Genomic DNA, 13,304 nt, shown 5'->3' with positions numbered 1-13,304 from the left:
AAAATTAGGAGAAAAATGTGTTCTGCCACTTGTGGCAAGAACTTTATTTTTGCAAGAACGTACAGATGCTATGCCATTTCTCTGCACTCCTTTTCAGAGCGATTTTTTTTGGATTGCTGCTTCGACATTTGAATTATGTTTTCAGGAAAAAGTGGAGTATGTGTTTTTGGCTATTTTTACAATTGAATCCTTTCTGAAAATAATAGCTTTTGGGTTTGTGATGGATTCAGATGCTTACCTTCGAAATGGCTGGAACATACTTGATTTCGTTATTGTTGTCATTGGGTAAGTAACACACCAAGGGTAGTTTTACTGTATTAGTTCAGTTGTCTACCGTGAATGATGTTTTGTGCAAAGTAGGCCTATTGAAGTAAGTCTACAGTAGCCTACACCAATTAAGTATCAATTAACTCTTTTAATCGAATGTTTAAGAGTAAACTTAAAACAAATCTGAATGATAGGTCAAGATTTTATCTAAAAAGTATCTTCTATCGATTTCACAATTTGTAAGTTATTGTAAATCTACTACTCTGTAATCAAACGCTTTACTTTTGTCAACAAAAAAAAAACACCTTTTCAATGCCTATAACAGCTCTGGAGTTACAGTAATGTCACATTTCTGTGGTTGTGTTTTTCTTCAGATGGCATTTTCGCATTGATCTCCAGGTAGCTATGATCTTTCATTGTTTTTTTTTGGGGGGGGAGGTTGGAACAAAAGTTAAGTTTAGCAAGAATTAGATGCAGAATGCCAAAATTCTTGATTGCAACTTTTGTTTTCTAAACGGAAGTTCAGCTATTGAATCCAGTCCTAATTGCAAACGATATGGTCGTTTCAAAGGGTTAGTGCCAATAATGGGTTAGACGCATTTGATTTTTTCAAAAAAAATATTGCTAATTCGAAAGCTATAGCTACATTTAACCTAGAAATTAAACACAAACAGTGGCTTTGGTCAAAATGTGTTTATAAATAGCGTTACGTCTGCTACTTAGTTTCACTTTCACTGTAGACCTTATTTGTTTTTCAGCTTGTTCAGTATCGTCTTTGAGGTGACAAAGATTGGCAGCACTGACAAAGTGCGAGCTCTTCGTGCGTTTCGTGTGCTCAGGCCTTTAAGACTAGTTTCAGGCGTTCCCAGTAAGTTGTTCTTTCTGGACATCGTCACAGATGCGGCTGAAAAACTAAATGCTGAGCTTGTAAATTTTGTCAGCGTCCCTGGTTTCGTGCGGTATCCCAAAGCATTATTAGATGGCTAACTGATTTATATTGATGAAAGGAGGGGTTGTGATATTTCAAGTTCATGACCCCTAGTCTATCCCCTACACGCCCTTTGTCGATACGCTTCTTTCTTGCGATCTTTATCAACTTACGGGGTAATATGAACAAACGTCCATGCAACCAATTGAATTACTAACTTAAGAGAATGCAAGGCCTATTAGATTAAGTATAAATAAATAGTTTCTTTTAAAATTATCTTTTTTGTTTGGTTTTTGTAGGTTTACAAGTTGTTTTAAATTCCATTATACGAGCGATGCTGCCTCTCTGCCATATTGCCATGCTGGTTAATTTTGTTATCGTCATTTACGCCATTATTGGGCTTGAACTTTTTCAAGGAATCTTACACAAGACTTGCCACACTCAAATTTCAAGTATGATCTGAGAACCAGAACTTGCTTTTCTACGCTTTGCAAAAAAATATTAAAATAACTGAACAAAACAACGTGTTTAGAAGAAAACACACGCTAACAAAATGAGTGATCATTTCGTCTTGACCCATTTTAGTGTGAGTAAATTTTAATGCATAGAATTATAGTTAACTTACATAATATGCTGATTATACTCAGTAACTGAGTATGGGATCTTTACCTACATAATATGCAAAGACATCGTTTCAGCAGCAAATGTTAATTTTACTCTGTATCCTAGATTGCATTTTCTATTAGCAAACTCTGCCATGCTTCAAATAAAAATGTAAAAATGCTTCTTTGAGTGGCATCATGATCTAACGACAACGATTAACAAAATTATATTTCCAGCATCCGAATATGTCATAGCCCACGAGGAACCTGTCCCATGCGCTTTCAATGGATCATCAGGAAGGCAGTGTCCTGAAGGAACAGTCTGCAAGGAGGAATGGCAAGGACCGGCAAATGGGATTATCAGTTTTGACAATATTTACTTTTCCGTCATAACAGTATTTCAATGCATCACCATGGAGGGATGGACAGAAGTGCTTTATTACGTAAGAAAAGTCATAAACACTAAAAGTTTAAAGATAAGTGTTGCCGTGGCTGCAAAGTAAATATATTAAACTCTTGTAACTTAATCACATCCTTTACTTTTTTCCTCAGTTGTCATATTTAAGTTTTAGCCGGATAGCCTACAGGTTTTAATCAACCCTGCAGCCTACATAAAAAACCTATAAACAACGATTAGTTTAGCCTACTCTTTTCTTAAAAATCTTATTGTAAATATCTCATCACAGACTAATGACGCCAATGGGAGTTCCTTTAACTGGCTTTACTTTGTGTCCCTCATCATTATAGGAGCTTTTTTTGTCATGAATCTAATTCTTGGCGTTCTAAGTGGGTAAGTTGAAACAATCTCACATCTTTCTACAGTACAGATGATCTTTTCAGAAGTTTGACCAACACAGTAGAATGACTTATAAACATTGCATCAATAACATTTAAAATAACACCAGACGTTTTTTGGTTACGTATCTTTTGTTGTAAACAAAACCTTGTTTTAAAACCTATGACGAGATCTTTTGAGGAGAACTATCAAAACTACTCTTTTTGAATAGGTTGCTACTAATTATGTGAAACTAAACCGGTATGTACTGAAACCGCATGCACAGCAGACAACACAATGTTGCAGATGGTGTACATTCTTTATACATCTGCGCAGTGGCGTACGCAGGGGGGGGCCATTGGGCCATGCCCCCCCCCCCCCTTAAAAATGTTTTAGTAGTTAACGACGTAGATTAAGGCATTTAATATGTTTTGCATTGCTCTGTCAAAGCAATTACTGTAACAATGTTGTTTTATAGACTAAGCCAATACGAAATACATGGCCCAATCCACCTACCCCACCCCAGGTATGCCAATGTAGCATAGTGTTCTGTAAGCCTATTATAGTGATTAGTGAGAGAGAAATGGATAAAGTCTAAACTAAAACCATACTGGGATATCATGAAGACGTCTGGGATATCAATGGCCAGTGGCATAGCCAAGGGGAGGGGGGTTAGGCCTTGGGGGTTACAACCCCACTTTGGCACGCGTGTGACGTCACGATATTGAGAAAGATGCTTTCAGTCTCTTTTTGCTTGGAAATGATGGCTTCAGTCTAAAAAAAACTTGCCTAATTTTAAACGAAACTGCATTAAAAGAGCGAGTTTTGCCAATACCAAACATTCAAACATCTCAGCCAGGAATTAACAAGAAAACATAGAGACTTAGCTTTATTTCCGAAAAATGCCGAAGAAAACATGATCTTATCCTTTTGCTATGCCACCGGACAGCACCATTTTACAGGAATATTCATACCCACATTTTTGTTGAAAATGCTCTCAGAATGCACCAAAATCAAAGTAGTTTTTTAAAATTTTCTGGGGAGGCCCCCCAGACCCCCCGCCGCTGGGTGTCATCTTAAGCGGAAACGCCGTCGGGCTTCGCCCGCCGGCCGTCAAAACCCCCCTCTCAATATTCCTGGCTACGCTACTCTCAATGGCCCCCCCCCCCTTGCGTACGCCAAGGCATACGCCAAAATCCTGCGTACGCCACTGCATCTGCGCATTACACGATTGGGCGGTGGGAAGGCGCGGATGACAAAGCACTGTCTTTGTCTTTTCAAATCATGCGATCCGACTTTGACTCTCAAGTTAAAATAGTTGTTGAAAAACACCGCTCGTCTCCCAAGTTGTAATAAATTGGTTGATTGTGGTTGCTAAAGAAAAGGAAGCAAATAAAATAAACTGGCAGCCCTACTATCGTTTGTGTCGAAGGATTAGTATACATATACAACAAACCTTATCGTCTCACATTCTGATATTTAGATTCTATCTCATGCATAATACACATTTCATTCATTGTTTGATCAATCGCTAAACAAAACACTAATGAAATGCATGTACATCGCTTTTCAAACGACATACTGTATGATTGTCAAGGGACATTCAAATGTCATGCAGCCTAAAAGAAACAAAGACAGAAAGAAAGCTCATTCCTTCCAGAAAGCAAAAAGATGTTGTTGAAAATTCTCGTTTTCATCTCGTTAATCGATAGTCAAATAGAATCCGTATGATGTCTTGCTGGAGGAGAAATTGAAATAAAGATGTAGCCAGCTAGACATTTATTCGTTTAAAGCAGAGTGCTAAACCGTTTTTGTCTAAAGTTTACTTTTCAAGTAACCAGCCTTCCAAAATTTACTGACTGTGCACCAGAGTTGTAAACTCATACACATCGTCATTAGCATATGCAAGCACGTGCAGTTACAATGAATAACAGCATGTCGACTGTTTCGTTTAGGTAAGCAGTTACTAGTAAAACCAAAACAACAGTCGTGTAAATGTAAATAAAACGCAAATATTGTTACAAATTTCCTGTGGCAAGGTAGATAAAGGTTAGTCCCATACTTGAATCCAAGCATCGAGAGATGAGAAGATAAAATTCTCGTTATACTAAGCCTTTGGCACCAACAAAAGAAGGGTGGCCAGTTCCTTTCTCTCGGCCGCCTTTCCTTCAGCAACTACGCCCACCCAATTAATAACACCTTTCTGGATAGAGGTAACCAGTGTTTTTCAACAACCAGCTTAACCCTTTGCTTTTCAACGTTTTTTTGGAAGTTAACTGCTCAAGGGGGGGCCGTTTTTGGATCAAATTCAATCAGCTGTTACGTGTGATCCGCTGGTGCTATTTCAACAGAAGTTGCACTGGTGTGAAAAAAAATCATTTGTCTATAAGTTTAAAAAGTCATTATTCTAAAATTTTATATGTTAAACTTGATATTTCAACTTTTGCAAAGGTACCCAAAAACGACAATTTTGATTTAACTTGCCGCCTTTAATTAACCGTGCTAATCCGATTTCATGCAAAATTCTAAAGGACAAAGAGCTCGATCAACCGCACGAAGTGTGTGTGCGGTGTGCCGACTCATTACGTCGATAAAGATTTACGACATGCGAGCAAATCTTATTGTAGGCTACTCATTAATTATAAAATAGTTACAGAGTAACATTGTTACATGAATTTGAAAAAAACAAAACTGCGTTGTTTTATATTTTTGTCCTGAACTAATGCTTTGCGAAACCCATGGCCAGCTTCTTGTTTTATGGAACCAAACTTCTCATAAGTAACACCTTGGCCTACTTGAATAGCTGTTTACATGTTCGTTTGTGTATTTTAGGTCTACAATTGAGTTTGTAGTATGAATATTTTTAGTAGAGAGAAGACAATTGAATAAGCTGTTGAAATTATCTGAAATTTCTAAGTTCAAATTAGGCGCTTTTGGAATTGTGGATTTGTGTCAAGTCGCATCACAAATATCCTGCCGGCTACATCATAAGTCATTTGGCTTATGGGTGTTTATAAACATAACTCATGAATTACATCCACTAAAAATACAGCATTTACATCAACAAAGCTAAGTTCGAAGTTCACTTTTTATTGAAGATTGTGTCAATCAATTTGAAAGTGCATTTTAGTCCGCCAGCGTCGAAACAATTCAACAGCGCAGTGAGGAACATGCGTAAACAAAGGAAATGTGAAATAAACCCACAGTCAGCAGATCTACATTAATTTAACGTTTACAAATGTTGAATCAATGTAAAAGGACTGAATTGCTGACTTGGTCGTTATTGTTTGGAACACAAAAAATACGCGTAAACGCGACGAAGCGATACAAGAACAAAGCAGCGATTACGTTTCTGGCCAAAAAAATGGACTTATGACTTGAAAGATAAAAATGATTATAACGAAGCTTCAAAATTTGTCATAAAAAATATTGCAGAGATACAATAAATACAATCATTTTGTGCTAGATTGTGAGAAGACTTCCTAGATTCTTTTCAAACATTTGCAGTATTGCAAATTATTTTGTATAACTTCATATTGCCAAAAAATGGCTTCTTGGTTGATAAAACGTGGCTACAATTCTATAAAAAATTCTTAGGCCTACTACATTGAAGTAATGAAATGTTTTTTTGTGATTTTTTCTGATGAAGTTTTACAACATCCGAAAAGTAAAAATAATAATGATGAATAATTTCACATAACCATGGTTTGTAAACGCTTCACAAAAATTTTGCGGAGACTTTACTGTTAGACGTAAAACGCTTGTAAAAGAAAACTGTCGGGTTACGTATTTATAATGTTTATTACGCTGTTATCTAGTTATTAATTGCCTTTGTTGTCTACCTTTGTGGTTACCGGCCAGCTTAGAGCAGCATGCAAACTACGCGTTTATGGTATTTGCATCGTGTTATGATTCCCACAAATTTCTCACAAGGTCTTTGTTTTTATCTTGATATTTTTGTGCCTTTTTTGTCCTAAACTTGAAGTCACTGTGCAGCACAATCCACACCGGTTTTTAGAAATCCACAATCAACATTGAAAATCTTTTGTGTGATGCACCATTTCAAGTAGTGTCTTCCCCTGAACTGTTACACAAACCGCCCAGAACCAGGTTGATTATGAATATTATAGCCGTTGAGTGGCTGTTATTGTATGTGTGGATTTATTAGCTGTCTGACTAAATTCATGCCAAAGTCGAGCAAATTCTGCTTTCGGGATCTCTGCCGTTTTTTTCGGTATTTTTTGTTGATAAGTTTAGGCAGCATTTTTCCAAAATAAATGAAGACATCGGTATTTTCACAATAGCCGGCCTCTTATACATTGGCGCAACGTATTCAGATGTTGAATCAATGATCAAGAAAGCTGATTTGTTGTTTGTCTGATGTGACGCCGAGCATTGTGCCTAGTCTACAATACAAAATATTTTGTAGTGAAGACGAGGCATTATCATTTTTATTTTGCGCTCTTTGGAACAATACACAGTGCACGTCGAACAAAAACGTCGAACAAAAATGCAACACATAACAAGTAAGCGTAGGCGACATAAAGAAGCGAAGGGACATGTAGTCATCGAGTAAGCTGCTACGTGATCTCATAATTTTGAGCATACTGTATCTCACAATTACTGTTTGCAAAAACGCCATTTTTTCAGCTTCTTCCAAAAGCATTTGAAGTGATACATTTCCTCAATGGAGAGTTTTGTCAATGAGAGTATTTCCATAGAACGTTTATTTCGAAACCAGGCTTTTCATGTCACTACTCACTACCTACGGGAAGATTTCTTATTGTAACGCTTTTTATTCGTCAATGGATATTTGCTGGTTGAAACAACTGTTTTGAATAGTTTGTGGCCTACATTGATCATAGATTGCTTTTCTTCGTAAAGCTGATAACGCAAAAAAACGTTTGTTATTATTGTTTCTAATTAACAACTTTGTGACCACTGGCTTCTTTTTGTAGCATTAGAAATAACGCGCTTTGTGTTATTGAGGTCAAACCAAACAAAGGAAAACAAGAGGATGTTCCTCTCTGCTCGCGCATATGGATTCACGAAGCAATTATGAGCTTATGGCTTGTTATCGCAATGTAATCCATTTCACGCTTTGCTGGAAGTTAGCTAGAAATAGCAAAAACTCACCAAAATCTTGAATTTACAAGAAAACTACACAACTTTTAGCATCAAATTTAGTATCATCAGATCCGCCTGGCAATTTTAGGAAAAGTCAAGAAAAACCAAGTGCATGGCGTTACTGTGCTTCAAGTAATCAACGGAAATATGAGGGGGGGGCCAAATCTGGCCTCCCTTTGAGGAGCAAAGTGTTAAGCCGGCAGTCAAACCAGAATTGCATGATTGGAAAGCAAGTGCCTTATCCGCTACTCCACGCCGCTCGTTTGTAGTAAAAATATAATAGATATTGGTTCGCTTCTTTTCAATCATGTTAACATTTCGGAGTGCTTATCTGTGCTGATCACTTGCTGCTGAAAAATTGTTATTGGCAATAATGCTAATAATGTTAATGGAAAACATTTTTTACTGAAAAAAATACAGACGTATCATCAGACACCGATAAATCACCAGCAAACGTCTAACCTTAGTAGGCTACAAAACTGACTAGAAGTACTGCATTTGGTAGCCTATACAGACGATTACGTTCATTGTTACTTGTCAGCGCAGAATGCATTTGTGGCAAATGAAGTAGGGTAAGAATAACAATTATCTGGCAAAAGCAGCGGTCGAGAACTCGGTGGTACGAATTAGTGGTGCGATACAAATGAGCCTAATGTAGTGAGCAAAACACCGGTGTCTATCGCTGTCAATTCTTGCTACACTTGACTGCTGAGAAACGTATAATATTAATGCGTTTCTCAGTTTGCCAGTTTTTACAAACAATTACAAATAATTGCCAGTTTTTACAAACAATTACAAATAATTGCCAGTTTTTACAAACAATTACAAATAATTGCCAGTTTTTACAAACGTCAGTTCCGTTTTTTAGAGAATTTTCTAAAGAGCGTGAAAAAGCAAAAGCAAGAGGGGAATTTCAGAAACTTCGAGAAAAACAGCAATTTAATGAAGATGTGCAGGGCTATCTGGATTGGATAAACGCCGCGGAAACCGCCGACGATGACAATGAATTCGACATGGACAATCTCAGTAAGACTTTTACAACAAATTTGGTAACTCTCATTGTTACTAATTTGGAGGCGAAGTTTATCTCTCATAAACGCTTCTTCAACAAGCAGCGCAATGTAAGCTTCGCATATATGCTACAACAGGAAATTTGATGTCATTCACATCGAATTTTCAATATATTTGTGCTTAGAAAAAGACAATAACTATTGGGCACTATGCTATTGTTCTCATTAGGACTAATTTTGTTACAATATATAATTAAAATATTGAGGTTTCGAAAATTGTTAAACTACAGTGAAGCAGACGAAAATGTACTCTCTGAAAATCGACTCTCAAACAACAATCAAATAAAAAAAAAGAACACAAAGAAGTCTTACATGAAGGTTTGCTTTGATTTACCAGGGGAAACAAAAATATGTTTCATTCAGGTCAATCAAATTCTTTGTTGAGCCGGAGCGAAGAAGGTTGTTCATCTCGATCGAACCAGGATTTGAGATGGTGGCAACGACATGGGTACGGTAACATTTTACTTTTAAAAATGTCTTGTGAACTTTCTTTTGCGAAATTAATTATTATCAGCTTCTCGCCTTTCGTCTTGTCTTTGTTCATAGACCAGAATGTTTAAGCTATGGAAATATTGAGACACGCGATTTAAAAAATAAGTAAAAATTGCCTTGTAGTAAATGAATCACACTCGTCATCATTGCGCAAGTCATAGAGAAATATGACCTTGGGCCAAGAGAAATATTCGAAAAACATATAAACGTTGCATACGGTAGCCTAAGTTTTTTCACAAAAAGTGAGCTTCAAATAGGAAATTGAAAACAGCTTTCTGACTGACTGACGTGTTTTATATTTCGTATGTCTTGCACAAACTCTGTATTGAAAGTAAAGGTTAAAGAGTGAAATTATGAAGATCAAACTTTTTCCAACTTTCTGTTGTTATAAAACTACATTTTTCGGAGGCTTTTTGTAATTCGTTTTTTTTATGAAGAAATATAACTGTATCTTCTTTCGCTTTATCTTTGTCCTTTTCAAGTTGGACTAACGATGCAGAATGCTTCCTTCCATTTTGTATTTTTGTTGTACTTTGAAACTCGTTCAATTTTTATCTCCCGTGTACTTTTTTGGTCGTGTTTACATTCCTTGTCTTCTTTTTTAATCATGGTCCACGTCATTTTATAAATTCTGTATCCGAGCGGCGTGATTGACTGGGCCTTTCGTTGGCTAGCATTCAGTCGATTTACGCAGCTCAATCTTGATTCAAAGTGCACAAGAATGAAATTCCATCAAAACCGCATGTTGTATGCTTGTCAAAATAAAGCCAATAGGCTATATATCAAAAGTTTTCATTTCCATCGGTCGTCAGTCTTTAATTGTTATATCGATTATTTTGTGCTTGTTGTTTTTGGAAACATTTTCTCACTGATTTATATTTACAATATTGATTTGCATGGCGTTTTTCACCCTATCTGATTTCTTTCTCAACCATTCATGACGTCATTATCATCTTACATTGTTTGACGTCATCATGCAGCCACAAGCTATGCTGCAGCAAAGCGTGCAGGTTGGTTTGAAGAAAATTTGACAAACTGTTCGAAGATTTTCTTCAAAATACTGTAATTTAATTTAACAAATTCTTTTTAATGTTTTTTGTGCACCTATGTTTTTTGTCTCTGCAGCATTTATCAACGTACTGTATTTATGTCACTCACAACTAAAAAACTTACCTTGCATTGCATACGAGCATAATGGTTTATGCGAAATCTTGACAAGATTGCCAAGGTTTTACACCTTCAAATTGTTTTATCATTGCACATGTAGGCTACCTACTACACTTTTATACTTTTTTTCTGTTTTAAAATTTGTGTCAGTAAGATATAGTATAATGCATGAAGATATATTGTGTTTTTGAATAAGGTAGGCTATGTATAGGCTACATACACAGGCTATCATCTTAATCTAAATGATACAGATGACTTTCTTCACTTGTTGAAACAATACACTATGATAGTGTTTTCTTTTAAGTCGCCGCTTACATCGCTGGAACCAAGTATTGAGACGCCGTTGTAGACGAATGGTTAAAACTATGAAGTTTTACTGGATTGTAATATCTCTAGTTTTTCTGAACACTCTCTCATTGGCTGTGGAACATTATGGACAACCTGATTGGTTGACCAGAGTTCAAGGTGGGATTTTGGTAATCCCTAGCCGGTAGTCTTTACATTGCGTTGTTGTACGATTATTTTAAATGTTTTGCTTGTATAAACTAGCATGATTTCCTAACTAAAGTCGTCCTAATGAAACGACTAAAAGCAATTTTAAATGATAAAGTGAAGTTCTGAATGCTAAAAGTTCTGAGAATTAAAACTTACTAATGCTATTGACCAAAGTAAAAGATTAACGATTAACATAATTATTAATTATAATAATTGTTATATTATTGTAACTTGGTTAATGGTGCATACTTCTGCGTTTCAGAATTATCCAATAAAGTTTTCCTTCTCCTGTTTGCAGCAGAAATGCTGATAAAGATGTATGCTTTGGGTTTTGATCGTTATTTCATGTCGCTCTTCAACCGCTTCGACTGCTTAGTTGTCTGTGGTGGCGTAGTGGAGGTTATCTTGACAAGTGCACAAGTAAATGTTTTTCTAGCTCAGTGTGTTTCAATCTTTTTTGTAGACTCGGACACTTTATGCATTAAAATAATGTTGCCAAACACCAAACAAAATTTTATAGCAATGCAATAAAATAAACAATGCAACAACCAGTTATTCACTTTTACTTTTTCTCAGTGCGATATCTGGGCACAGGTTGAAAATCACTGCTTCTAACTAATATGCTCTACTAATTACAGTAGCCCCTTTTACATTGCAATAGTTCAGTGCTTCCTTATGATTTTCGACAAATGTTTCACTAAATGTTTTTATCCTGCTTTAAACAAAGAAGAATTTTTTTGCACGTGTATAGGTTTTCTTCGTTTATAGTTTAAATCTCTGAAATTGGGAAGATCAGAACAGACGTAATTAAGCTTATTAACTGTTTGAAGATGGAAGAAGCAGTTTTTAGGGTATATTCATAGCACGGAGATGTGGGACTAGGTATGATATGACACAAACAAAACTAAGCGAAGATCGACAAAGATCAACAAAAATCAATGGGCCACAAACACAAACATTGGAAGATCTTTGAACATATCGCAATAATAAAGTAATATTAATGCAATAAAGTTATTAAAAAATGTAAAAACTAATGTAATTAATCTTTAGTAATGTAAAATAATTAATGCAAAAAATATTGGTTTAATTGAAGAATTTACAGTAATTTTTATAGCTTATTGACTAGCAAGTTTTGGCTTATGCCTGAAAATAAATAAGACTCTTTCGCTATGCATCAGTTATGAACGAACGAATATCACAAATTGATTTGATAAAGTGACGTCATAGACTTCTAACCTCATTGTTGAAACTACAATGAGCTAACAGAAATGGCTTTGCAGTAATAACTTATCATGTTTCTACCAGCTATTTATGCATTTTATCGATTCCTTTAAGCTTATGGAGCCCCTTGGTATATCTGTGCTACGATGTGTACGTCTGCTCAGGATATTCAAAATGACAAAGTAAGATTCGCTGTTTTACGAGGTATAGGCTGCTATATCGTGGCTTTCACAAAGCACACAGGCCATTAATACTTTCAGTAAATGGAATCAAACTAGTATACGTCAAACACAATATTGTTATTACATGAATTATTGAGCTAGCAGGTTCATTGTGCCATTTATTATTCAGCTACATACAGATAATATAAGCTGGGATTTTTTTCAAAGTTTTGTTACTAATTTAACCTTTTTTACCAAATAGAGGCTACCATACTCTATATTTATCACATAAAATATAATGGTATCAAATATTTATCAATATTATAATTATCCTTGTTACGTCATTTCTTATTGAAAGAAAACCACAATGTCAGACATGTAGCAAATGAAAAACACAAATACAAAAACAGAAAAAAACTCACAAGGCATTGACACAGTAAAAGTGACCATTAAAGGTAACTTAATTACCTTTTCACTGAAAGTCATTCTTTACTTTTCGAACTACTGAATTGTGGAGAATTTAAATATAAAATAAGTGGGTCAATGCTTTAAGGATCTAAATTCTAAATGAACCGGCTAGGAGCACTTTTTTAACCTCAAGCGCTGGGATTCTTCAAAGCACTGGAAAAGAGTTGAAAAGTAAAGTGGAATGTAAAGCGTTAAAGGTATAAAGCAAAGAGGTTTAGACTTTATACTTTATTAGGTACTGGACTGGACTGAGTAATCTAGTGGCGTCTCTTCTTAATTCCATTCGCTCCATTGCCGGTCTCCTACTTTTGCTCTTCCTCTTCATTGTGATCTTTTCCCTACTCGGGATGCAGGTTTTTGGTGGAAGATTTAACGCTATTGCTACAGATGGAAAGAAGATACGGTCTAATTTCGACACGTTCTTGCAAGCTTTATTGACTGTTTTTCAAGTACATTTATCAATAATAAAATACTATAATAATTAAATCCATTCCAGCCGCATTTAATTTTCAGCATTATAATAATTACTTT

At 35.7% G+C, this 13,304-nt stretch overlaps 1 protein-coding gene across 1 annotated transcript in view; it reads left to right on the top strand.

The window, feature by feature from the left end:
- The first annotated feature begins 205 nt into the window (after positions 1–205).
- Positions 206–13,304, top strand: part of LOC145772529 (voltage-dependent L-type calcium channel subunit alpha-1D-like) — a 44,676-nt gene continuing 31,577 nt past the window's right edge. The window contains exons 1-10 of the mRNA XM_082584396.1: positions 206–285; positions 1,026–1,135; positions 1,495–1,647; positions 2,035–2,240; positions 2,484–2,587; positions 8,568–8,820; positions 10,719–10,893; positions 11,186–11,343; positions 12,259–12,326; positions 13,009–13,222. Coding sequence (XP_082440522.1) covers positions 221–285; positions 1,026–1,135; positions 1,495–1,647; positions 2,035–2,240; positions 2,484–2,587; positions 8,568–8,820; positions 10,719–10,893; positions 11,186–11,343; positions 12,259–12,326; positions 13,009–13,222 — 1,506 coding nt within the window. The 5' untranslated portion in view covers positions 206–220. The remainder of the gene's footprint in view (positions 286–1,025; positions 1,136–1,494; positions 1,648–2,034; positions 2,241–2,483; positions 2,588–8,567; positions 8,821–10,718; positions 10,894–11,185; positions 11,344–12,258; positions 12,327–13,008; positions 13,223–13,304) is intronic.

The sequence above is a fragment of the Aplidium turbinatum genome, chromosome 6 (genome assembly GCF_918807975.1).
Source record: "Aplidium turbinatum chromosome 6, kaAplTurb1.1, whole genome shotgun sequence".
Classification (NCBI taxonomy): Eukaryota; Metazoa; Chordata; class Ascidiacea; order Aplousobranchia; family Polyclinidae; genus Aplidium; species Aplidium turbinatum.
The sequence above is the reverse complement of the archived record's forward strand: the minus strand, read 5'-3'. Positions and strand labels throughout refer to the sequence as shown.